Raw genomic sequence first — 26,213 nt, forward strand, 5'->3', positions numbered from 1 at the left:
ATGTTATTGAATTTTTTAACAAGTTAATATTTGATAAATTTAGACTTTGATCATTGTCAAGTGCTAAAATAATATTTCGATCAATTTTTAAATATGTGTTACAATTAATTTTGGATTGAAGTCAATTACATAGTTTATTATGTACTTTCTATTAATTGATTGATACAAATATAGAAGTCGAAGTGACATACTTGAGTGGTCAACTGTGTCGAAGAAGAGGTCAGCAATGTAATTTGTTAGTCGAAAAATAACAAGTTGTGAACTTCGAGGTGGAGTCATCGAGGATGGTCAATCGATAAAAGAGAGAATGTTGATCGACTATGACTCATCGAGAGAGAGTGAAACAATCGAAGGAAGTTAATAGGTGAAGATAGTTGGTGGCAGTTACAGACAGCACTCAAACAGCAAAAACGGTTACTCATAGATTAATGTACGTGGAAGTTACATTTCAATCGGATTGGTTGAAGAGTCTTATAAATAGGAGAAGACTCGAAGGAAGAAGAGTTGGAATCTTTTCAGAGAAAATACTCACACTCACTTACATTCCCAGCGATTTTCTGAGTCAGTCAAGAGTCTTTTTTTGAAGGGTTCCTTCCATGTCTTTACTTTTCGTTTAAATTTCCTGTCACTTTTTTTTCATGTAATTTATCTTCTTTGCAATGTCATTTTCAATTCCTTTAAATTCAGCAACTTTTATCCTTTCCAGTATTTACCTTTTAATTTGTCCTTTACTTTTTCAAACACTTTTTCTTTCTGCAATTTGATTTTCCTTTTATTCAAATCTTTTATGTTTTAATTTTCATTTCGAATTTCTGCAAAGTTTAGTTTCTTCTTCTTCGTCATTGTTAAAGGCATGGATTTTGATGCAAATAAAACTGGTACTCACAAAGAGGAGTAGGTTTCGCTCCCAACCCATTAGGATCGAACCACCATCGATTTGCTAAAAATCGACAAAACAAATTGGCACGCCTGGTGAGACTGTTTTAAAATTTAATTATGTTAAAATTTGTTGCTTTCAACTGTTGCATTGTGCATGCAGTGTTGATATTTGGTGCATGCGATCAAGAAGTGGTAGAATTGTTACCATGTTTGACGAAGTTTCAAATGGCAATGCAGAAACAAGTAATAATACCCTAATAATTACTACACAAACTTCTGCAAATTTGATTCCACATGCAGAGTATAATTCTACGGAGAATATTGCAGTTATTGATGCAAGTGTTGATGGTAGTGGAAAAAATTCACGCCCTAGGATCACCCCAGTGCAAAATAAACCATAAATAACTGCAGGTTGGCCTCCATTTGTCCTTCTTCCTGGTTGTACGCCTCCTATGAGCAGTTAACATTTCCAGTCAGATATGAAATGTGCCAGGTATGGTTTCTAACCAACCTTCTTTTTCATATTCTGACGTTAGTCATTATCAAGTGGGCTCTTCGTCAAATAATTCAGGATTGATTGTTGAATTTCAACAATATATTGATGAAAGTTACCATGATTTAGTCAACCTGTTGACTCACCGGATAACTACTATTTTGAATCCTATCCTGGCTGACAATGAGTCAAAATATGATCGACTAATTAAACAAGTCGAGAGAATTGCTCGAATTGTCGATTATGATGAGGGACAGCCTATTCCGCAAGATTTGGTAGTAGACCGGGAGAACATAGGATATAATGAGGAGAATGTATTTAACAATCCTGAAAGCGAAAAAAATATCCCTTATCTCGTTCGAGGAGATCAAAATGCTGGTGAAGTTTTGAATAGACTTCACACACAGCGTGGATATCATTACCAGGTAACAAGAATTGTCAAGGATGTCCTCAATAGAATGGGTATCAATGTGGCTCTCATGCATCGACCATATTTTATTTCTGCTTTGCCTTCTGCAGTGCAAATGATAGAAGTGCCAATGGGTGTAAAAGATTTCAAAATAATTATAAAATTTGCAGGAGAGGCTGGAGAGTCAACTGTCGAGCATATAGCTCGCTATATGGTCGAATTAGGAAATTTGGCAAATAATAAAAATTTGAGAATGAAGTTTTTTCCTACTTCATTAACAAAAAATGCTTTCACTTGGTTTTCAAATCTGAGACCCAGTTCGATTTTAACGTGGGCACAATTGGAAAATGATTTTCATGCTCAATTTTATAGGGTAGAATTAAATGTCTCGTTGATAGATTTGCTTGCAATAGAACGAGACGATGGAGAATCGATAGATGACTATATAATTCGATTAAAAAATGCTCGCAATCGATGTTATGTGTCGATCCCTGAAAGCGAGATCATCAAAATAGCCATCAAAGGTCTTGGCTTGTATATGCGTCGAAAATTACTCAATATGCATATTCTTGATTTAGCCTATTTGATTGAGAGAGTTTGACAAGTTGAAAAAATAAAAGAAGAAAAGGAGAAAGAAAGAGAAATGGTTGAATATGAGTTTGTCGAAAATAATATTCAATGATGATAAGTATTTTTGCTTTTGTCCATCTAGCAAAAAAAAAATCATCAAAAATAATATTTTCGACAAGCCAATGCTCGACAAATTCGAACTTTATCAAGTTACAGGTGCATATTGGAACACTTTGGAAGAAGTTGCGTACTCTATTAAGGTATGTACAAGTATGTCTGTAAAAAGAAGTTCTTAAGTAACGATTATTGGCAGTTGTTAGATATAAATGTGGAAAAGAGAAAAAATCTTTATTCAACTTTGAAACTCTATAAAGTTGATCTAATTTCAGATAAACAAAAAAGCTTCTTTATTCACTTTGAAAATTGTGAAGTTGAAAATTTGAAAAAAAAAAAATTTGATTATGATATTTTCGAATCATCAAATATGACAACTCTTTGACCACAATGATTCGAGAAGGAAAAGGAAAATTACCATAATTTGGGTAATATGTTGTCATAAAAAATTTGATGAGATATCGAAAATGAATACGGCTGAAAATATTCAACAAAATGTCGAAGATCCAATAGTTCGACAAACAGCCACTTTGCCTCAAGAGGTCGAAAACAAATACTTGGGACATTTCTTATATCGAAGATAATTTTTTTTTGATAAATTGAAAAAAAAATTATTATCCTTGGCTCTTCAAGAATGGCATGATACTTCACTAATATTTTGTCATGCACTACGAAAAAATATTTGTAAAAATTTGTACAATATATGAAATTGATCAAATAATTATTAGGGTCAGTTTCAAATTGATCAAGCCATTGAAGATCAATTTCGACAAAAAAGAGCTATTGGAATTGGATAGATCAAGAATTGGCAAGAGTTTGGTGATTGAGAAGATGAGAGAATATCAACAGCAACAGACTCGATACAGTTATTTTGCTCGAGGCCGTGATAGAAATATCATTTTTCAAGATCGAATGAGTGATAACCAAAGTAGTCGACAATTGCGTCGAGTTAATACTGGTGTTCCTCTAAATTTCCGATGAAGAGCAAAATCTTTTCCTTTAAATTAAATTGTCTTTTTAAGGAAAAAACAGTCGAAACTTCATTTTTAAAAATGGATTTAACTATGTTGATGAAAAATATTTTCAAGAAGAAAATGAAAAATGACTGGTATCATAGTCAAAAATGTTATTGACAGTAACTATTTATATTTTCTTTCTTCCAGTGGAAAACACCTTGTTTTGAACCCTATTTGTTAATATGTTAAGAGAGCTACACACTAAAATTTCCAATAATCAAACAAGATAGCTGCGGCTTGGGGAATAACTTGGACTTGGGTCAAGCTTAAATTAACTGTTGGACCTTAACAAAAATATATTACATAGCATATTTTAAATGACTTAGTTGAAGTTGAAAAGTTTGGAATGAAGTACTTTTAATAATTGAATTGTTTGGATGATACAAACAAGAGTATTAACTCCGATTTTATATTTTATGTTTTTGTTTATTTAAATGATCAACTTTCACTGCTTTGATATGCATATTTTTTTTTCTTTAAATTGATTTTAAAAAATTTATACTCTAACCAAAAAAGAATACACTAAAATATGAAACTAAATCCTACCATTTTGATCCAATATATCGGCTATGGCCAAAACATGAAATTGGGTCAGGCTCAAATAAATTATTGGGCCTTAAAACCACAAAATAATTTGGGCCATAAAAAACTTAAAACTCAGCAAGACACAGTTAGTTTTTTTTTAAGTCACAATTGACAATATTTGATGGAAAGCAAATGAAAATGAGAGAGCAGACCTATATGTATTGCTGATATTTGAATATTGGAACTTAGCAAAGATGATTTGATGACCAAGGAGATGTTGAAAAATTTCAAGTGTACCAGAAAATAACAGTGTTTCAGTTGTTTTAACCGTTGATTTTAATTAATATATATTATATATATTTTTTATAATTTAAATCAACGGTTAAAATAATAGAAACACCGGTGTTTCCGATATACTTAAAACTCTTCCGATGTCATAATCATATGATACTCTCTTCATAGTTATTCTACCATGAGTTTGGTGTACAAAATGTAACAATAATAATCCTTCACAGAAAGCATACATGCTTGAGTACAAAAACATGTCACATCATGATAGGGTTAAACGACATAAGAAAATTTAGGCATGTCAAATAAAATTTATGTCAAATGTATTTTATAAAAGTCCATGTGAAAATGATTTGCCTAAGGTGGTGGTAGCTTTATTCCTTTTCTATAACACGTGTAAACAAAATATTGGTAATAAGTAATAACTACTAGCTAATAGAGAAAGTATAGAAAATTAGAAAAGTTTATGAATGTATATATATTTAATTTAGAATATATATTTAAATACGTCTTTAAAAAATTTTGCTTCGGCCATTTTTGTTTCTAAAAAAATTTATTATATTAAAGTTTTTGAATTTTATAAAAATAAGATATATAAATTTTTATTTTTAGTTAAATTTATTATTTTTGTTTGGATAAATAAATTTTTAAAAGTATAACAAAAAGATATATATATCTTATTTTTATAAAAATAAAAAAATTTTAATATAATAAAATTTTGTTGAGAACCAAACTTTGTACAGCAAAATTTTATAGCAACATATTTGAATATATACTCTTTCATTTAATATTTATCACAAAAATAGTAACGTTTCTTTACAGCAATTAATTAATAGTGAAAATTCAGATGCAGATTTTACGTGAAGTTGATACCTGAGAGCAGTTAAATGATTTGACTAAATTTTCATCTAACGGCTCTCGAATATCAATTTCACGTGAAGTCGACTTCACCTAAATCTTTACCTTAATTAATTAATTAATTAATAACAATTGAACCAACAATGAAAATTAGGAGAGTTATTGTTTTAAATGGATAATAATAGAAACAAAAGAAATGAATTGAGTCAAAATAAACCTGAAGGTCAACGTCACATAGCAGAATATTCCACAGGAGAAAATGGCAGAAATGAGAGGAGTGGTAGAAATTTGAAGAAGGTGACAACTCAATTCTAATCTATTTTATAATTCACACATTATAATTGTCACAAGTCACAATCCTCTGTTATTTAATTCTCCTTTTTCATAACATTTTCTTTCTTATTTTTTTTAATTTTTCTCTCTTCTTTCTGTCTCTGTTGTTGAAGAAACGCAGAGACAGAACAGAAGAGAAGGAGGAGAAGAAGAAGAAGAAGAAAAGCAACTTCCCACCAAATCATTCCATTTCTTTCCCCAAACTCTCAATTTTTCACGTAATTTCATCATTTTTTTCCTTCAATTCAGCTTCTTCTCCTTCAATTTCCCTTTCCCTCCTTTTTGTTCTCTCTTTGCCCCTGCGCATTAATCAAATTCTCTTCATTCTTCGTGAATTCAGTGTTATATAGCTCAGATTTTTAATTCTCCGACTCAAAAAACGATTCATCTAATTCATTTCGTTTCTCGGGGTTGAGCTTCGGAAATTTTTCTCGATTCTCTTTGCGTTTGATCATCTTGTTCGTTGAGGAATTTTTTCCGGCATAACCATGCCACCAGCTATGGTGCTTTCGCCATTGCCGGAATCCCCGTCGGTGCTTTCAGTTCCGGAATCTCCGCCGGAGACTCGTCGATTCGGAGATATCAGAGGTTTGCAGTGGCGTATCAGTCTCGGGGTTTTGCCTTCTTCGAATTCCATTGATGATCTTCGTCGTGCCACCGCTAATTCTAGAAGGAGGTAATAACCATGCTCAATTATCATGCCTTATATACTCTCTTTTTAATTATTGTTTGTTGGTGTGGATATAAATTAAATTTTGTTTTTCTTTAAAATTCAATTCCAATTTACGCTCTTTTGATCCTTTCGAGAATATGAATGTTGTGTTTATGTTATCTCAAGTTCTAGATTGAATCCTTGGTATTGATGATAAAAGTAACAATTCTACATACGTAACATTGTAACAATGCTAGTGGTTTTGTTTCTCAATTCTCAATATATGGGAATGGATATAGTGATACGAAAATAAAAGAGGATTTTTGAATTTTAATTCGAGAAAGTGATTACTATTCTATATCTTCTCTGTTTTTATTTTGGGGAAAAATAGTTGTTTCTTCAATTGCATTGAAGGTTAATTCAAATTGTTGGCATTGGTTTTGGATTTGGCATTGGCATTCATTATTATTTTGAACTAAAATATGCAGTTGGATATTTATTCTGCCAGTGGCTTTGTCTTCTCATATATTTTTTCCCCATGTTTTGCTTGGTAAACATGACCTCTGTTTTTTATGTCAGATATGCCAATTTGAGAGGTCGCCTCCTGGTTGATCCCCATCTTCCAAAAGATGGAGGTAGTCCACCCAATCTTATCATGGACAATCCACTTTCACAAAATCCAGGTAAATCTAAGTTTGTTTTCATATTACACCATTTCCTTCTGCCTCAATATAGCCATGCTTCCTGCTCATTTTGTGGCAACTCAACTGATAAGAAGTTTAAGCAAAGAGTTAACAGAAATAAGAACATGCGTGGAAATCGTAGCATATGTAAAAGAAAGCAAGTAAATTGTTGCATATCTTGTAATAGTATTGTATTGTCCCTAGACTTTGGACTTCCGTCAAGTAGATTTCTAGTTAGTCTACGAAATGTTCTCCATCTTGCAAACTTTATCTCTGATGACAAGAGTATGGCCTTTTATATACAGATAGTACATGGAGTCGCTTTTTCCGCAATGCTGAGTTGGAGAGGATGGTTGATCAGGATTTATCACGTTTATACCCAGAACATGGGGGCTACTTCCAGACACCAGGATTCCAAGGCTTATTGAGACGGATTTTATTGCTGTGGTGTCTCAAACACCCAGAATGTGGTTATAGACAAGGTAAGTTGTTCATCCAAGCAATATCTGTAGATGCAGACAATCACTTATGGGTGTGTTTGTGAGTTCTATTTTGGAGAAGGGATGGAAGATAAGGGATTTGAAGAGTAGTTGTAAGTCCAGTTTACTCTTCAAATTCCCGCCCCTTCCAAAATGAAACTAAAAAAGGCACTCTCTGAGGAAATATACCTTGGTTATTTCGTCTTATGTATGTTTTTATCCTTTTGTATGGTTGCATTGTTTTTCTTTCTAACTACATATATGAAACTATAGGATGATCTATAGTTTAGTAAGCTTCTTGTTTATGACAGGTGTCTTGTTTTTCCTGCCATATATCTATAATAAACTACAGTGCATCTAATTTAATATGAAAAAAAAAATTACCACCATCTCACATGAAGGTTCATCATGTGCTTATTAATAGCCAATCTCATGTTATGAGCAACGGACTTTAATTAATGTTTCTATCATTAATTATTTTCCTTTTGTCACATCATCTAAATTGTGCATATTCTATGAGAAAATTATTAGCATTCCTCCTGATTAATCAATCATTGTTTGGAAACCTTTTACTTGGCAAAAAACAAATTCCCTTACTTTAGCTTCCAGGTTCCCTTGTAATTTGTTTTCTACTAATAAAATAAGTTATGAAATAGTTGACTTCACATTATTGAGTTTCATTCATCTATTTTATAGGAATGCATGAGTTACTTGCCCCGCTGCTATATGTTCTCCAAGTTGATGTGGAACATCTTTCCGCAATACGAAAGCTTTATGAAGATCACTTCACAGACAGATTTGATGGCCTTTTCTGTCAGGAGAATGATCATCGTTACAGCTTTGATATGAGAAAATCTACAGACTCAGAGGATGATATTGGTTCCTGTGGAGATGCATTGAAAATCCAGAGTCTCGATGAGCTTGATCCTAGTATACGAGCGCTTGTATTGCTAGGTGATGCTTATGGGGCTGAAGGTGAACTTGGTGTTGTTTTGTCCGATAAATTCATGGAACATGATGCTTACTGCATGTTTGAGGCATTAATGAGTGGTGCTCATGGTTCAGTTGCAATGGCTGATTTCTTCTCTTATTCACCTGTGGCTGGGTCCAATACCGGCTTGCCTCCTGTAATTGAAGCTTCAAATGCATTGTATCATTTGTTGTATCACGTTGATTCATCTCTACACAGTCATCTTGTTGATCTTGGGGTTGAACCCCAGTACTTTGCTCTCCGCTGGTTCCGAGTTTTATTTGGACGGGAATTTTCACTCGACAACCTCTTGATCATCTGGGATGAGATATTTTTATCAGATAATGGTAAAAAGCAGAAGCTTGCGGAGGACAATACAGAATCTGGTTTTATGATATTACAATCACCTCGTGGAGCCTTTATCACGGCTATGGCTGTAGCAATGTTACTTCGATTAAGATCTTCACTACTGGCAACTGAAAATCCCACAATCTGTCTCCAGAGGTTATTAAACTTCCCCGAGGACACAGATATCGATAAACTACTAGCAAAGGCTAAATCCTTGCAGGCTATTGCATTAAGTACTGAAATTTCATCATCAATACCTTCATTTGTGTGGTTTCATAACCAAGCAAAATCAATTAGTGCAAGATCTACTACTCATCCATCTGACTCAGATTCTCCGAGAACTCCTCTGAAACTGTTGACTGATAGCTACTGGGAAGAAAAGTGGAGAGTTGCCCACAGTACTGAAGAACTTAAGCAAGATGGAGCTGAAAATCAGGTTCCAGCTCAGAAAAAGAAATGGACAGAAAAGGTAAATGTCAGTTTAAAGAGAACAGAATCTGCCCCTTCTCCATCCACGACTAATGATGGAAAAAAGGAAAGTAAGGAAGCTGTTAGACGCAGTTTGTTAGAAGATCTTTGTAAGGAACTTGGCTCAGAGGTAGACACAGAAAACCTGTATGTATTCGAGCAGGATAATCGTCCTGTAGTAGTTGAAAGGGAACAACAAGATGACGGCTCTGAATGCTGCAACAATTACTTTGCGGATGTTAGAGGTCTAAGTGTAAGTACTAGAAGTGAGGGAAATTCACCTATATTTTCTGGCCTAGCTAGTCCTCGTTTGGATGTCAATCGTCGAAACTATTCTGAGAAAAGTAGCATTCCGTATAATTATAATTTGTCCTTTCTTGAAACTGAAATCAATGAAACTGGTTCACCTCTTCCAGTCTCTGATTGTCCTGAGAACTTATCTCACACATCCTCCTTCAACAATGATCCCATGGGAAATTCAGCCTCACATCAGAAGTGGGGAAAGCTGAATAAATTCCAGTGGTTTTTTTCAAGGCTTGGACGAAACAGTGATGAACGTACATCTGTCAAGGGTGGAAGTCCTTCTCAAGATGCAAAACCTGCCAAATGCAAAAATCAAAGTCATGTAATGATACCCTCTTCTTCTATAGCAAATGGGCATTGTAGTCCTGTTAGAAGCCAAGGGGATTCTCCGATAGACCAGAATATGGTCGGAACTATTAGGAATATTGGGCAGTCTATGCTTGAGCATATTCAGGTAAAGTTCTTTCTTACCATTCTCGAATTTTCAATAGTGTTTGTGCATGAAATGCTGTGACCACCTGAAACTGAATTATGTATTTGTATGTGGCAGGTGATTGAGTCTTCTTTCCAACAAGAACAGGGAGCTTCGAAAGATGTTGTGGTTGGTAAAGGGCAGCTTGCTGCCATGACAGCAGCTCTGGATGAACTTCGGAAAATTAGTAATCTTTTGTCTGAGATGTGAGGACATTGAGGTTGAGCTGTACATATATTTTGTAATTTGTAATTACAATTCTTTAGGCTGAGTTTCTTTTGATTCTCTTTCACAGCTCATTAGTTCCAGAGTGTTAGAGATTATGAGCGAGATGATTATGTAAATACACACCAACATCACTTAAATTATGTGATGATTCATATTATTAATGGTTGAGTTATCCTTCTTTGAGTATTTTGGTTCAGCAAAGGAAATATAACATTTTACTTGTAAACTTTATGTTTACTTTGACTTTTACATTTTTGAATTTTCTTTTTATTGTACAGATCTAGCTCTTTAGCTAAATACTTATATGGAGTTGTTTTCATATGAAATTAATAGTTAAAAACTATTAAATGATTTGACATGTTGGACTAAATTTTTATTTAAAAATTTTTAATTATTAATTTCACATGAAAACAATGAACGTAAGTTTTTACTTTATATTTAACTATTTAACTGTCATAATAAAAAGGTTAAGGGATTAATTTGTATATATTTAAAACGTAAAACCTAATGTATATGTTTCGTAGATAATATACAAGAAGAGTAAAGTATTGTTTTTGTCCCTAGCATTTGGGTAAGTCTTAAAGTTGTTCCTAACATTTGAATCGTCCTATTTAAGTCTCTAACGTTTCAAAATTGACTCAATGTTGTCCTGCCATTAGGAATCTGTGAACGGAATTGACGGCGGGACAAAATTGAGACAATTTTGAAACGTTAGGGACTTAAATAGGACGAATATGTTGGGGACAAAAACGATACATAGAACTAAATTTTAATTTTATCCTTCAATAATATCAATTTTTTACGGTACATAGTTATTCAATTATTTTTTAATCACATCTAAGTAAATTACACTTAATCACATTAATTTTATTCTAAAAAAATTTATTTTTTTTTAATTTTACTCTTAGAAATGTTTACTCATCATAAAGTGTTTGTAGAATGACTAGTACATAAATTTATGGGAAAAAAATGATACATATACAATAAAGTAATGTGATTCTAGTCATTTTACAAATATTTCATGATGAGTAAAATTTTTAAGAGTAAAATTATAAAAAAATAAATTTATTTAGAATCAAAGTAATGTGATTAAGTGTAATTTATTTAAATATGATTAAAAAATAATTGAATAATTATGTACCGTAAAAGATTGATATTAGTGAAGAATAAAAAAATTTATTTCTATATATCATTTTTGTCCCCAACGTTTTCGTCTTATTTAAGTTCCTAACGTTTTAAAATCGTCTCAATTTTATTCCGCCGTCAATTCCGTTAACAGATTTCTAACAGACAACATTGAGTCAATTTTAAAACGTTAAGGACTTAAATAGAATGATTCAAACGTTATGGACAACTTTAATACTTACTCCAAATATTGAGAACAAAAACAAAACTTTACTCTATACAATAATATAGAACAACATTGTACCACCTCACCCTTTCTAATTGGGAAAATCCAAATGAATAGACATGAGAAACCCAAGAAGGTAGACATATTATACTTTTGGTTTAGGAGAAAATCGAAGGAAAGAAATTCCAAGAAAAAATGACAAGAAATTAGATTTTTAATTTGGATATTAAATTACATATTTGACATGGAATTAAAATATAAATAAATATAGCATCTATATTTTATGATACAATAAGATTATGTATCGCTTTACATAGTTTTAATTTTCTCCTTTTAAATTTATATTCTCTTTTCTTTTATAATGTAAACAAAAAAATATATTTCTCTCCTTATTTTCCCTTCTATTCATTCTCTTTCTTTTTCTTTCTTTCCATTTTCTTTTCTTCAACCAAACAAAGCAGAGATAGACACAAGTTATCAACATGTGGCGGCGCAATCTGAGCAGTTTTGATGAATTTCAATCAACATAAAATTCGGTGAACTGCTGAGACGGTTGTATATACTATTCCCTTGTTATAAACAGGGTTAAGGAAAACACTCCACCTTCCATTTTAATCCATTCACATTATATCGTAATAGTCAAGGTCAACGTCAACAAATTATAACTTCATACAGATCTCACCTCTTATATGAATGCTTTACTAAAATAAATTAACAATCAATTAAATACTAATTAATCCCATAAATGAAATAAAAACATTTACATAGTTTTTGTATAGTATATACTATATACAATTATCAGGTATTGTCTATTTCTAAAAATGAGTGAATTATCAATTTAATTTCTGTCTTTTTTTTTATAAAAAATAATATGATTTCTGATGAAAAAAGAGTTATTTCTATCTCTGTTTTTAATTTTCATGAGACAAAGCAATCCTTCAATGAATTTGTTAAATTGGTGAGATAGACATTAAATACTAACGTAAATGGTTAAAAAAAATTAGACCAATTTATTCTCAGTAAAAAGAGACGGAGTTAGTAATTAAAAAAGTGCCGCTTACTAAGGCTGGTAATCCTACCCTAACTTTACCCGTAAGTTAAAAATTTTATTAAAATTATATTCTATCTTATTTGTGGGTTGAGAATCTCTTAACTCTAACCCTACTCGCACTCTAAAATTTTAAATCTTACCCTATCATACTCGCAGAAATATTAAATTTTTTTAAAGTAAATATAAAATTCAATCATTTCAAATTTTATACATATTAATAACATAAAAAATAAAAAATTAATGCTCTAGATTACTAAATTAATTAACTAATTTTAGTGGTTATTTATTTATTATAAGTCATTACATAAGGAAGGTTATAAAGTAGGATAGGGTACACCCTAAACCTGTACTCTACCCAACCCAAACGAATTGGACCGGATTAAATATTCGCAAATAAAATATAAATTACCAGCCCTACTGCCTACTTCTAAAAATAGAAAAATATGTTAGGTAACCACCCCGTAATTCTAAAAAAGTAACTAATAGTTATTATCCATTTAGCTTTTTTGTTTTTTCTATTTTTTATTTCATAATTCATATATTAAGGTTCTTCAGTTCTTCTCATCTTTCGTTATCTCTGGATTCCTGTGTTGAGAGAGAGAATCAAATGGCAAGGTTCATCGGCAGGACGCTCCTCCGTCAAGCCACCGGCGCCCACTCCCTGAAAGACGGCAGCTCCGCCCCCCGCGTGGCGGTGACCCACCAGCGGCACCGATCGTCCCAAGCCACGAAATTGAAACCCCAATCATCGAAGAAGGAGAAAGAGGGAGAGGAATACGATGTGGCTCTGAAGCTTCTAGACGATCACATACACCGGATTCTGGTGAAGAAGGCAACGCCCGATTGGCTCCCTTTTCTTCCGGGATCCTCGTTTTGGGTCCCACCGGCGCCTTCAGCTTCCAACGTCGCAACGTTCGTTCACAATTTCACCAACCACCTCACCAATCAGCATCTTCAGCAGAAGCAGCTTCAGAAGCAGCCTCTTTCCGTCTCCACCATCCGTGGTTGGCCCTCCTCTCAGCATTTCTTCATTCAAGGTTCCCCCTTTTCGCTCACCCTAACTCTTTCTGAATTTTCATTCTTTTCAATAAATTGACTAGATCTAATTCTCATTTTGACCTTAGTGTTGTGCATCCATCATGTAGCTCGAATTAATTCATGATATATCAACACAAAATTGATGCTTTTCTGACTTAAATTGAATACTTGAAATTTGGGAATATTAATTGCAGCATTCAATAGTTTCTATTACCACAACATTTTTTTCTTTAATTGTATATGGATTCTTAAAAATATTTAAAAACTTATATGATCGTATGACTTTCAGAGAATGCATCTCCTCATGGTGGGGATACTGGGTTGGAGTTGAATAGCCCGGAAACCATGGACATGTCAGTGCAAGTCAAGGTTCTCACATTTCCGGAGAACATAACTCTCTCAGAAGATGAGGAAGGATGATCTCTGATTCACCTTAGCCCGTTGCTCTGGTAATATATTTAATTTTCCAACTTTTCATGCTACCTTTCTAACATTTGTTGATATTGGTATTGTAAGTTTTCCGGATTTTTACTCATCCTCCTTTTTTATCCAAATAGGGACTGATGAGATATGGAAACAGAAACAGCATTTGTCAAGATGTTAGTTCTTAACAGTGTTGGTTTTAACATTTGTTGTAAACTCTTTCTTCTTTCTTCTTCTATTGTTTGGCTTTTTGTGCTTCTGCTTTCAGTAATTCACTTCACCCATGTTGTTTCTGAATGAGATTTAACTATTCAAAAGAATGTTTTCGGCTGGTTTGTGCATCTGCATCTTGGGAAACAGAAGTTGACATACCAATTGGATAGGATTTTTTCCCCCTTTGAAAAGCCTAGAAGATTCTGAAAAGTTCATATGCATGTAGTATTTGTACAGGAGGACAACATAAACATGTGTGGCCAACCAACCCTGACTTGTGGATTTATGTTGGCAAATGTTCAGAGTTGTTTGATTTTAACTTTGCTCCCAGATTTCTGTTTGGGTATCTGCCATCTGGGTTCATCTGAGAGGCAAAGGTCAAATTGTGTGTGTGTGTGGAGAATCTTTGTCATATCTTTCTAGCAAGCTGAGCTCAATTATATACGATTTTCAGGGTCAAAACCTGATCTCATGGAGAAGGCCAAGATGGGAGTGAGGGGACTCTGAACTATTTGAAGATAGAGATTGAGAAGCAAGGATAATGCATGCAACTGGGAAATCGTACAGGTGCTGAGGTGCAGTACTGGTGGTTTGGGATTAACCTTCTCTACTTAGTCTCAATGTTTTGTACATAGTTGGTTAGTGAACAGGTTAATTAAATAACCAGTATATGTTGAATAATTTCAATGCTTGTCACTTTGAACCTATTTACATGGGTTATGTATGTATTCATGAAAAGTCGAAAACTATTAAAGAAAAGCTTATTTGAGCATTCCTCAACCCAGTGCATATATTTAGTGATGTATACACGACTGTAGTAAACTTGATATTTAAGGGGAAACACCTTCATCTTTTGCCTCTGAAATTACACACTGGCTTATGTTTTTAGCGGTGCATGAATCCCAATAAACTCTTTTCTTCTCTCTACTTTCCATTCGTTTAGAGACAGCCAAGGAATCTAGATGCAAGTTGCCACCTTTTGCTCGTGACTCCTTTTTCATTCATTTTGATTTTTCATGTTATTTAAACAGGAGAAAGTGACATGATTTGTCCATCTTTTTTTTGTCTATTCAAACCATATTATGTATTTATATATTTAACATGACTGTTTCCTCGCTATTTCTGAATGAAAATTAGATAACCCAAATCTTTGTTCGAATTGGTCAACTTGTCATTTAGTATTGCTCTTAAGGACGCGTTTTTGTATTTATAGAAGTAGAGGCCACAATAAAAGATAAACAATGGCTCGAGACTCTTGTAGGAAGATTAAAATATGATGAAAAAACAGAGATAATCAGCAGTAGCATTCTTACTGTTGTTCTGGTGTTCATGATATGAATTTCAAGGGAGAATCTGTGAACTGTATCTAGTTTGTGGCAGTATTATGTGACAACAACAAAGGCGTAGTACTAACATGTATGTGTTCAACGTCAACCCATTTAAACTTAAATCTCAGACTTTATACTGATACTTGAGCAAAATTAGTTTTCCATGAGTGCGTTTGAAGAACAATGGATCCGTGATAATTACAAAACAAAACGGCACGTTACAATTCACTGGCCAACAAAGAGAAGAAAATTCATGTTAACCCTACTTAAAAGATAGTTGGACTCTACAACAAATTGTAATTTCCTTGCATGGAAGTGTGCTTATAGGTGGGAACAGGTAAGGGATCTCCAAATGGATTAGAAGAGTCCATAAATTGCATCTGTTGAGGGTATTGAGACTGATATGGGACCATCATCATGTTATTTTGATGGTACATCATTTGTTGTTGCTGTTGTTGTTGTTGTTGTTGTTGTTGTTGTTGTGGATACATCATTTGTTGCTGTTGGAACATCATTTGCTGCTGTTGATGTTGCTGAGCCATCAATGACAATTGCACATTGGTTGGAGGTGCTATGTTGTTGGACACTGCAAATGGATCATACTGATTACTATTATATTGATCAAATGGATTATGAATAGCTGTTCCTCCGTATCCATAACCTGCATTTTGGAGCTGAAGTTGTCTTCTGGAGTTTTCATCTTCATACAAGCTTTCTAGTAGTAGCCTATCAAATCCACCAGCCTGCCTCAGCATATTAGATTAATAGATCAGTAAGAGATTAATCCATCACCATCATGAATTGAATGAAACAACACAGTGACAATCTTAACTAGTCCTGATTTGATTGAAAGTAGAGAGCCAGAATTTTCGCTAGAAAATAGATTTCAGAATAATGTGGTAGCATTGCGCTGTTTGATTATAAGCAAGTGATAGCGCGGAGAAAACAAACCATTTTTCGGTCTATTGCTTGGCTGGTATGGTTACTTGGTGCCGTAACCAGTGCAAGTTCCCAACCTGTAGTCCCACCAATGTTACTCAATGCAAGATCCCTCGGAATGTTGTTTCCTACATAAAATTTGCAGATCTTAGAGCTTCATAAGCATCAAATAAATCGACTTAATAGGCAGTTCGGCACGACAGAGATGCAAAAGGAAAAAGAAGAAGAAAAGAAGAAAGATATTATTTCTTTGGCCTTACCACCAGGTTGTACAATTGCAAGTGCCAAAGCATTGGTCTCCTCTAGTTCTCTAGCTTTTGGATTTATTTCATGTAGACCCTTCAATGTTGCACAATGTATGAGCCAAATCAAGCATTCATGATGTTGCATAAGATTGAGATCATTTAAGCAAATAAACATACCAGCAAATCATCACCAGTTGATATCAGAGGAGCGGGTTCGGCCTTCTCTAGTTCCTCCGGCTGTGGTTCAGGTTCTTCCTGGATTTCTTCTTCTTGTTTCTCATTTTCTTGAGGCTCTTCGTCCTCTTCGTGCTCTTCGGTTTCTGGTTCTTCTTCTTTGGATGATTCCTCCTTTTCCTTAGGCTCCTGACATTGCATCACAATTATTAATCAACCATAAGATATAAACTCATTGCAGTTACAACAAATGCAGAAACTTCAGAGGCAGGGTCATATGTAATATCACATAACTAATAAACCTAAACATAGTATATAATGCAACCTCTGCTTAATTTGTGTTTTCATTCTTTCTTACCAGGTTCTTTCTAGGCATGCCTGCCTCTGGTGCTTCCTTGATGTACTCTTCCATTGTACCAAGAAAAGTGGAAGGTGGCTGTTGTTTTGTTGCAGTGAATAAATTAGTGAGAAACCATTTACGATATCAAAGGAAATGTTGGTTACTTGAGAAGCAAGAAAGAACCTGTCTCAGAGTTGGGAATTGGAAGTTCCTAGCAAGATCCAAGCCCTTGCAGTATTCATAGAAATTAGCAAGTTGATCGCACTACATAATAGCAACAATGATCACATGGACATGTTTTTTGAGAACAAAAGCTAAATTCCAATTTGAAAAAAGCATCATTGTATACCTGATGGCCAGCTCTTTTGTAAATAAGCAAAGCCTTCCTGGCATCATGTTTTTGCATATCAAAGAACTGAAAATTTCATGGGTTAGCATAAATTTAAAAACTAAAGCTAAAGTGAAGTTATCAAAACAAGAAATTAAATATTAAGATAGACAATTACCACATCCACAAGATTGATGATTCCATCATTGACTGCACAATATATTTTGAAGCTCTCTTTCAATACCAGGGCCAAAGCATATTGCACTAGGTAATTGCTGTAAGCTCCTCCATCAGGCTGCAAGATATTAAATCAAATCAAATGTTGTCTAAGGGACAGCAAAAGCGCCAATTTCAATGGTAACATATATGTCATAACAAATTAGGAACATAGAAATCCTGAATACCCCCTCTATTCCGTTCTATTTTATTTGTCACTGTCAATGCACTAAAAAAGTTAACAGAATAGAAGGGAATGGAGGGAATATGAGTTTTCACATCAAATTGTTACCCGACAATTAATAAGGCGGTATAGAAGTTGCTGCAGTGCAGGCAGTTGCTCCAATAGATCTTCAGTAGGCAATGACCGTGTTCTGCTTTGTACCTGTCAAAGCTGAAAGTAGTTACTGATATTCTGTAAACATATAGTAACAGTAAAAGCCGCATGGAAGTTTTAGTTTATGAATAAAACCAAACTATATATAGACACACACCTTAGCTAAACCCTGCCCTTGTGTCGGTTTTTTTAAACGATCTGACTCTATGTCATACTTAAGGACTCTATAACATTCAAGCCTTTCTTCTAAAAACAGTGCATAGGTTCTAACCCATGCAGAACAGTCCCAAGCTGCACAGAGAGATGTAGCCATGAAATAGGAGAAATAATACATATAACATTTGTTAAGATGACACAACATAATGATCAAATAGTACCAAACAAACATAAGTTACCTAGGGTGCTTGAGTCATCTTTGAAATTGGATATTTGGAGAATGTGTCCCCTTCTTGAATAGTTGACAAGGTCTTCTTTGAAAGTAGGATCACCCTCTCTCAAAATCCTATGGATAACTATCAATGTCTTTATGGCAACCTGTAATTATAAGCATGAGTGCGGCTGTCAAACAATCAAACATCTTGAGTGCACTACCAACGAATAATTATTATTAAGTATGAAAAATGAAAGAACGCACTATCCAATTTCTTGTCTTGGAAAGTCTCTTGGCGAGTGTGTGTATGCAGTATGCCACATCTGCCCGTGGTTGATGTGCTGCTGTGGCATAGAATATTTCTGCATTAATAATCCAACGAAAAACCAAATTAAATCCGTCTTATGAAATCACTTATCCCAAAAGCTTAAACTAATACGAAAAGACGTATCAATAATTATATCTCTAACACTCTGTTATCTATATAATACCTCAAATTCGGCGCGCCATAACAATTTCATTTCAAACAATGGTACGATGATGATTATATATATCATATGAAAATGAAAAATGAACGAATTGAGAAGAACTCACTTCGAACATGACGTTCCTTGGGGGGATATTCTACGTGACTGGTAGCTTTTACAATTGCAATATCCAATTCCTTGAATCAAATGCATGCATGCATGCAATTAATTAACAATTTATCAACGTCAAAACATTCATGCAATGCAATTAAGATAGAAAATGAAATCCATGCATAATTTGGAATGATTAACGTACCTTGTATTCGCTATTGACCTTGGCTAAGCCAACCTTGGTGGAATCCTTGAGAGCACCGTAGGCTCTTCTCCAACTCTGAAACGTTCCCATTCATGAACAATTATATATTTGCTTTCTTGGATTTTGGAAGGAAAGGAGGTAAGAAAGAAGGAACAGCAACGTGCTTGTTCTTCCTTCAATCTCTGGGAACAATTCGCAAACAATCCATTGCTACCATCAAAAAAGGGTATTTTGGTAGTTTCAACTCATCTCCCAAATAACTAATTTATGAATTATTTGACTGCTTTCTGTTTTTTCCATTATCGATAAATAGCAAAAGGCGGGTTCTCTTAGCTTTCACATAATTCCCAAAATGCCCATTCTCTCTCAACGTGCTTACAATATGTATAATAGGATACAGCTATTCAGCTAATATAAGCTCTTCGTGCTTTTAATAAGATACTAGTAAAAACTTCTAAATTTAATAACTATTTTATTAAAAAAATCAATTTATAATATTGAAGAACATATATGGTAGTTTTTTTTGGTTTTACACAATGGATTGTGGTATATATAAAGCGAATTTTGAATTGTTGACTCTTACTTTACTTAAATGGATTAATAAATTAACTATTAAAATTTAGTTTGATAAAAATTTTTTAAAAAAATGTATGTGTTTTTCAAAAGAACAATTTATCATTTTGTATTTGATAAATAAAAGAAATTATATACTTATATTTGTAACTTTTGAAAAATATGAATATTTTTTAAAATAATTAGGCTTAGTTTGGTAAAATTTTTCGATAGGGGTTGCAACAGAAAAGGGTAGAGGCAGATTTTTGCTCTACCTGACCCCACCTCGCCCTACAATAACCCTCATAGAACCCGTCCCACTCCTATTTGCAGGTAATAAAAAGTTGAATCCTAATCCGCTCTATCCCTATCCATCCCTATAATTATTAAAATTCAATAAATAAAATTAAATTTTAAAATTTATATAACCATCATCACGTACATAACATAAATTAAAGTAAAAATTTAAATATAATACAATATTATTAATCATTTTACTAATTATTTTACATATATTATATATTAAAATTATATATATTATATATATACCGGCGCGGGTAAGGGCGGATATTACCTAAACCCGACCCATTCCGTGCCCGCCCAAGAACCCACGGGTTCCGGTGGTGTTGCCGTCAGAAGTGTAAAAGCACAAATTTCTTATTTTGTATTTGGTAAATAAAAAAGACCTTGTGCTTTTAAAAGATCGGGTACTTTTGAAAGCACCTAAGGTGAAGCTTTTCAAAGTTGGCTTGTACTTTTAAAAATTTAAAAGTCTAATATAATATCATATATTAATTAATTTTCAAATTTAACGCTTAAATTTATGTCTCTTATAGTATTTTTAAATTTTAAAAGCTATTTTATAAAACATAATTGTTGTTGCTTGTGTTTATTGAAAGTCATTTTTAATTTAATTTACCAAATATAAATGCTACACTTCTTAAAAAGTCATATTTTAAAAAGTAACTTTTACAAGCTACTTTTAAAAAATAAAAATTTTACCAAATTAAACCTTAAAGTGGAGCTTTTCAATAATGACATATGCTTATAAAAATTAAAAGAAATCTAATATAACATCATATATTAATTAATATCCAAATTTAATTTTTACATTAATTAATATCTATTATAATATTTTAAATTTTTAAAAGTTATTTTAACAAATATATTTGTTGTTATTTATGTTTATTAAAAGTCATTTTTAATTTAATGGAGTAAGTATTGTTTTAGTTCCTAACGTTTAGGGTTGGAATCAAATTCGTCCTCAACGTTATTTTGGATTTAAAATTGTCCCCAACATTTTAAAACGGTATTAAAATCGTCCTTTTTAATAATTTTTTTTCTAAATGACAAAAATACCCCTTTTCACCAGTTTACTACTTTTCTATTAACAAAATTCAAACTACAAATCTTTCTTCTTCCATTAACAACATTTAAAATTACAAATTCTTAAATACAATTAACAAAATTATAGATTGTGATGAACAAAAACAAGAACAAAAAGTAAGAAATTAGAGATTAATAACATCAAATTCTCAAATCCAACAACAACAGATTCAGATTTAAAAAAAAACAAAAAGAATGAAAAAACAACAGCATCCAAAAACAATCCAAAAACAACAACAAAATAAAAACAAAAACAAAAATTATTCTTTAAATCCAACAACAACAACAACAATAACAACAGATTTAGATTTAAAAAAAAATAGAAAATAAAAAAAGCAGCAGCAATCTAGAAACAAGAACAAAGATTAGAGAGAAGGTGGTTGCAGTAGCAGCAACAACGTAGAGAGGGGAGCAGCTCGACGACAACCTCCTTCAGCCTCAACAAAAACCATTGCAGGGTTTGAAAATTAGGAATTGTGATGAATTTGAAAATTAGGAATTGTGATGAATAAAAACAGGAATTAGGAACTTGAATCTTAATTTACCTGTGATGGCAGTGACGGTGGAGCTGCGTGGTGGTGGTGGCAATGAATCTGGATAGCGGAGAGTAGGGAGGGAAGGGGAAGAGAGGTGCGGCGGTGATGCTGGAAGCGCGAGGAACACGACGACGACCACCACCACCACCTCCCCGACGACAACGAGGAACAAGAGGCGAGGGCGAGGCACGGTGAAGCAGGGGCGAAGGGGAAGGCGAGGCGAGGTCGAGGGGGAAGGCGTCGGCGACCACGACGGCGACGGCGAGACTTTCTTCTCTCCTTCTCTCTCTAAGTTTCTGCTTCTCTCTTATCTGAATGTGAGTGAGAAGAAGTGAAGAACGAAAAAGAGTATTGCTTCTCTCTCTATCTTGTGATACACCCAAGGGTAAAATCGTCCAAAAAGGACGATTTTAATACCAAATAAAACGTTGGGGACAATTTTAAATCTAAAATAACATTAGGGACGAATTTGATTCCGACCCTAAACGTTAGGAACCAAATCAATACTTACCCCTAATTTAATTTAGCAAATATAAATACTATAACTTTTAAAAAACTATCTTATTTGTTACTTGTGAGTACTCTTGGTAGGTGTGGTGTGCATGGATCTTGGCATTTGGACAGGCGTGGATTGCTCCCGGTACTTTGAGAGTTGGAGATCCATGCCGATGAAAAAAGAACTGTACAAATATTGGCAAGTTGGGTTCTTCTCAATTATATGGATTATTTGGCTATGACGGAATGATGTCATATTTCAAAACAAGACAACAGGGATCATAAATTGTGTAAATCAATCATTTTCATATGTTACTGAATGGTGTGATAAATAACTCATGTTGTTGATGGTTATGCCGAAAATGACATAGAAGTTATTTTGTCTTTTACAGTTTTTGTCTTTTCTTTCTTTATTCTACATGAGTGTTAAACTTTTTCTTTAAAAAAAAATATCTTTTAAAAATAATTTTTAAAAATTAAAAAAAAAATTATCAAATCAAATCTAAATTAATCCAAATTGATTAATATATATTGTAGATAAATCATATATATATATATATATAAACTAATTTATTAAATTCGTCTAATAATTAATTTATTAATTTATTTAAATAAATATTAAATATTTAAATTTTATTTTGTGTACAGAATACCGTAAAAAAAAAACTCTTATATATTATATTCTGATGTATATGTAGCTATATCTCTCGTATTAGATAGAATACGGTTTATGTTAATTAATTCACATGATCTCCATATCACTAGATAAAACAAAAATGTGGATTTTATTTCAATAATATGTGAATATATGTCCATTATTCATAGAAGAATAAAAAAGCATTAATTTTCTTGTAAATAAATAAATATACACGTATAATAATATACATACACATTCATTGAATTAATTAATCAAAAAACACAGCGTATAGTTTAGAAATGATATATATATATATATATTGGCGGATTTTAATATATAAATAATATTTTTATATATATAAAAAAAATTTAATTTTGATACACGCATAATATATTACATAATTATTTAATTATATTTTTTTTAAATATTATTTACGTAATTAATTAATATAAAAAATAGATATTTTTATTAATGTATGAGTATATAATTAGAATGAAAAAAATGTGGGGTGACGCAGGTTATTCGGGATGAGAATTGAATAGAAGGCTTTATTGAGTTTTTCATTTGATGGATGTATGTGTGTATGCGATCATTGTGTATTTGCATAGATCGAAGAATAATCGAAGAAAAAGGTTGTGAGAATGACGAGAACGGGGCCGTTAAAGAACGGAAAAGGGTTGATAGAGAGAGCTTTGGAAAGGTACTACGAAAAATACATAGAAACAAGTTCGCCGGTGCCTCTCTACGACGTTTGCTTCGGTGGCATGATTTTGTCCTACTTTGTCGAACTCCCCTTTGAACTCCGCCACCTCGAGCACGAGAAGCACGCCAAGGAACATGGCAGTGCCGCCGCCACCACCCACTGATCCATCCTTCATTCACCGGTCAGATCTCGTGCTTTCTTTTTATTTCATGGAACGCAAAAATTCTTAGGCGGAAATTCAGGTGCAGTCGACTTCTTGATATTTGAAAGTCATTAAATAATTTGACTGATTTGACTAAATTTTCATTTAAAGACGTTGATATCTGAAAGCCATTAAATAATTTGACTGATTTGACTAAATTTTCATTTAAAGACTCTCAGATATTAACTTCACGTGAAGTCGACTTCACCTGAGTTTTCACCAAATTCTTATATATATATTGCGAAATTCAGGTTAAATGTGAATAAAAAATACAGCTTTTCACCTGAAGTTTGATAATTAAAAATTGTTAAATGATAATTTATTTAAGGTGAAAATTCAGGTGTAATTAACTTTATGTGAAGTTAATAATTAAAAATCGTTAGATAAAAATTTAGTTAAATCAGTCAAATCATTTAACATTTTCAACTATCAATTTCACATGAAATTGACTACACTTAAATTTTTACTTTTATTTAAATTTATCAAATTATTTGATGATTCTTACGTGTTAACTTTACATAAAAATAACTGCATGTAAGTTCAGACATAACACATCGCAACAATTTCTTTTTCTTGTTATTATACATTGAATTTTATTATATTTTCTGGTTGATAACTATATGCAACGTCTTTCCTCCTTGTTAACAGGATCGGATTGGTTCATGATCGTTGATGAATTGGAGATGGTGGTTTTTTTTTGTTAGTGTTTCTTTTTGTTTTAAAATATGAAGGATAGTGAAGGCAGAAAGATATTGTCATATTTCCTGTATGGAAATATTTAGATTAGAATATAAAATAATAAACGTTAATTGTATGTTTTATAATAAAGACAGTTTGTCTTAAAAAAAAATAAAGAATCTGATCTATACCTGGAATACTTTGTTCGATCTCTTGATTTCTCTTTTTAATTTGATTTTTTACTTATTTTTACATTAAAAATTATTCACTAAATCATTCTTAGTATATAATATATATTCAAATACAAATTATATATTAAAAAAAATTAAATAACAGATATATTTATATACAAATATATAATAATTAATTTTATAATTAATTTTTTGATATGTAAATATTATTTTTAATTTTTTTTAATAATTTAGACTCAAGACCATTGATCAACCTCATATTGATTATCATTTAATTTAATTTATTAGATACATGAAATAAAACAGAATATAAAAAAATGTACAACCGTGCTAATAATAACAATAACAATTTTTTTTATTTAAATTTCATCTAAAGTTCAATGAATTATGAATAAATTAATCATTTGACCAACTCAAATTGGTTAAATACAAAAATAGTTATAATAATTTTTATGTGAACTAATGGTTAAAAATGATAGATAATTTTATATATTTCACCAAAGTATTTAACATAATATGTATTTATATTTTAATAATTATTTTTATATAAAAATTATTTTAACTATTTTCATATCGCCATTTTTAGAGAAAAATGAATTTTTAATTTTTTTTTCCAATTAATGTGATCTCACATGTTACAATCAATTTTTTCACATATTTTTTAGTCCCACTTAAATTTTTATGATGTGAAATCACACTTACAAAATCAATTAAAAAATAAATTAAAGGATCCATTCTTCTATGCAATTAGAATGGCATGAGTCAAGTTATATCCAAAACATGATCACCTAGTTTCCGTCAATAACGGAGTTAATTTTCGTGCATGCTGTTATTGCGGAAAACCGAAAACAACATTTTTCTTAGAAAAATAGTTTTTTTTTTTTTTTTGGATGCTCCATAAGGAAATAGAAAACGTCTTTTTTTTAGATATTTTTTAATAATTAAAATTTAATATATATATATAATCAATTAAATTATATTATTTTTGGCAAAATTAGGTCAAACAAATTAATTTGACTGAAAAATAGTGAATTTGTCTAAATTAATATTATTTTTTATAAAAAATAACTACAATACCCTTATTATATAAAATGACTAAAATACTCTTATTATATATATATATATATATATTAATTTTGAGAATTCTAAATTCTAGCCATTTTCTTCTCTATCGTTATAGGATTAGAATTTAAAATGTTCAATATATATATATATATAATAGAAATATTTTAGTTGTGTTTTATAATAGAGATATTGTAATAATTTTTCATAAAAAATATTACTTTATACTAATTTAAAATTTAATTTATTAATTTTTTACTAAACTGATTTGTCCAGTCTAATTTTAATAAAAATAATGTAATTTAATTAATTATATATGTTAAATTTTAATTTAAAAAAAATATCTTTAAAAAAAGATATTTTTAACATCTTTATCTAAGTGACTCCCTTTTTTTTCTGTAAAGTAATTAATAATTATGCTTAAAAAGTTTTTTTTTGGTGACTGCTTAAAAAGATTATTTGAAAACTTGTTGAGAGATTTCAGATTTATCAAGTACTGTTCGTCTCTAAGAAAAGATGATTGTGAACTCAAAAACACTGTCTATGG

General features: G+C 32.0%; 3 protein-coding genes and 2 long non-coding RNA genes across 9 annotated transcripts; 3 read left to right on the top strand and 2 right to left on the bottom strand.

The window, feature by feature from the left end:
- The first annotated feature begins 5,350 nt into the window (after window positions 1-5,350).
- LOC112723596 (uncharacterized) lies at window positions 5,351-10,274 on the top strand. Its single transcript, XM_025775019.3, has 5 exons — window positions 5,351-6,161; window positions 6,717-6,820; window positions 7,126-7,302; window positions 7,996-9,842; window positions 9,939-10,274. The coding sequence occupies exons 1-5, from the start codon at window positions 5,974-5,976 to the stop codon at window positions 10,068-10,070; spliced, it is 2,448 nt and encodes an 815-aa protein (XP_025630804.1). The 5' UTR covers window positions 5,351-5,973; the 3' UTR covers window positions 10,071-10,274.
- Window positions 10,275-12,954: 2,680 nt separating this feature from the next.
- LOC112723597 (uncharacterized) lies at window positions 12,955-14,944 on the top strand. 3 transcript variants are annotated; one of them, XR_011867981.1, is made up of 4 exons: window positions 12,955-13,527; window positions 13,818-13,977; window positions 14,086-14,541; window positions 14,619-14,944. XR_011867981.1 is itself a non-coding variant. In XM_025775020.2 (3 exons), the coding sequence occupies exons 1-2, from the start codon at window positions 13,098-13,100 to the stop codon at window positions 13,946-13,948; spliced, it is 561 nt and encodes a 186-aa protein (XP_025630805.1). In that variant the 5' UTR covers window positions 12,958-13,097; the 3' UTR covers window positions 13,949-13,977; window positions 14,619-14,944. The 3 variants fall into 3 exon arrangements, 1 of the variants encoding a protein (XP_025630805.1); XR_003163119.2 differs by having other exon boundaries at window positions 14,086-14,127; XM_025775020.2 differs by lacking the exon at window positions 14,086-14,541 and having other exon boundaries at window positions 12,958-13,527.
- Window positions 14,945-15,602: 658 nt separating this feature from the next.
- LOC112723598 (putative clathrin assembly protein At5g57200) lies at window positions 15,603-19,440 on the bottom strand. 3 transcript variants are annotated; one of them, XM_072207773.1, is made up of 15 exons: window positions 19,225-19,440; window positions 19,036-19,105; window positions 18,706-18,803; window positions 18,467-18,605; window positions 18,229-18,362; window positions 18,027-18,119; window positions 17,697-17,813; window positions 17,540-17,605; window positions 17,374-17,454; window positions 17,209-17,286; window positions 16,854-17,039; window positions 16,692-16,770; window positions 16,444-16,559; window positions 16,154-16,235; window positions 15,603-16,078 (listed from the first exon to the last, which is right to left on the bottom strand). In XM_072207773.1, exons 1-15 carry the CDS (start codon window positions 19,312-19,314, stop codon window positions 15,777-15,779), a joined length of 1,731 nt encoding a protein of 576 aa, XP_072063874.1. In that variant the 5' UTR covers window positions 19,315-19,440; the 3' UTR covers window positions 15,603-15,776. The 3 variants fall into 3 exon arrangements, with proteins under 3 accessions (XP_072063874.1, XP_072063873.1, XP_025630806.1); XM_072207772.1 differs by having other exon boundaries at window positions 15,603-16,235; window positions 17,374-17,418; XM_025775021.2 differs by having other exon boundaries at window positions 15,603-16,235.
- Window positions 19,441-21,271: 1,831 nt separating this feature from the next.
- LOC114924711 (uncharacterized) lies at window positions 21,272-22,038 on the bottom strand. Its single transcript, XR_011867982.1, has 2 exons — window positions 21,708-22,038; window positions 21,272-21,599 (listed from the first exon to the last, which is right to left on the bottom strand). It is a non-coding gene; the product is annotated as an uncharacterized lncRNA (long non-coding RNA).
- A 1,391-nt stretch (window positions 22,039-23,429) lies between these two features.
- Window positions 23,430-24,610, top strand: LOC112724129 (uncharacterized). Its single transcript, XR_011867122.1, has 2 exons — window positions 23,430-23,714; window positions 24,384-24,610. It is a non-coding gene; the product is annotated as an uncharacterized lncRNA (long non-coding RNA).
- Window positions 24,611-26,213: the final 1,603 nt, after the last annotated feature.

Source organism: Arachis hypogaea, chromosome 11 (assembly GCF_003086295.3).
Source record: "Arachis hypogaea cultivar Tifrunner chromosome 11, arahy.Tifrunner.gnm2.J5K5, whole genome shotgun sequence".
NCBI classification, from domain to species: domain Eukaryota; kingdom Viridiplantae; phylum Streptophyta; class Magnoliopsida; order Fabales; family Fabaceae; genus Arachis; species Arachis hypogaea.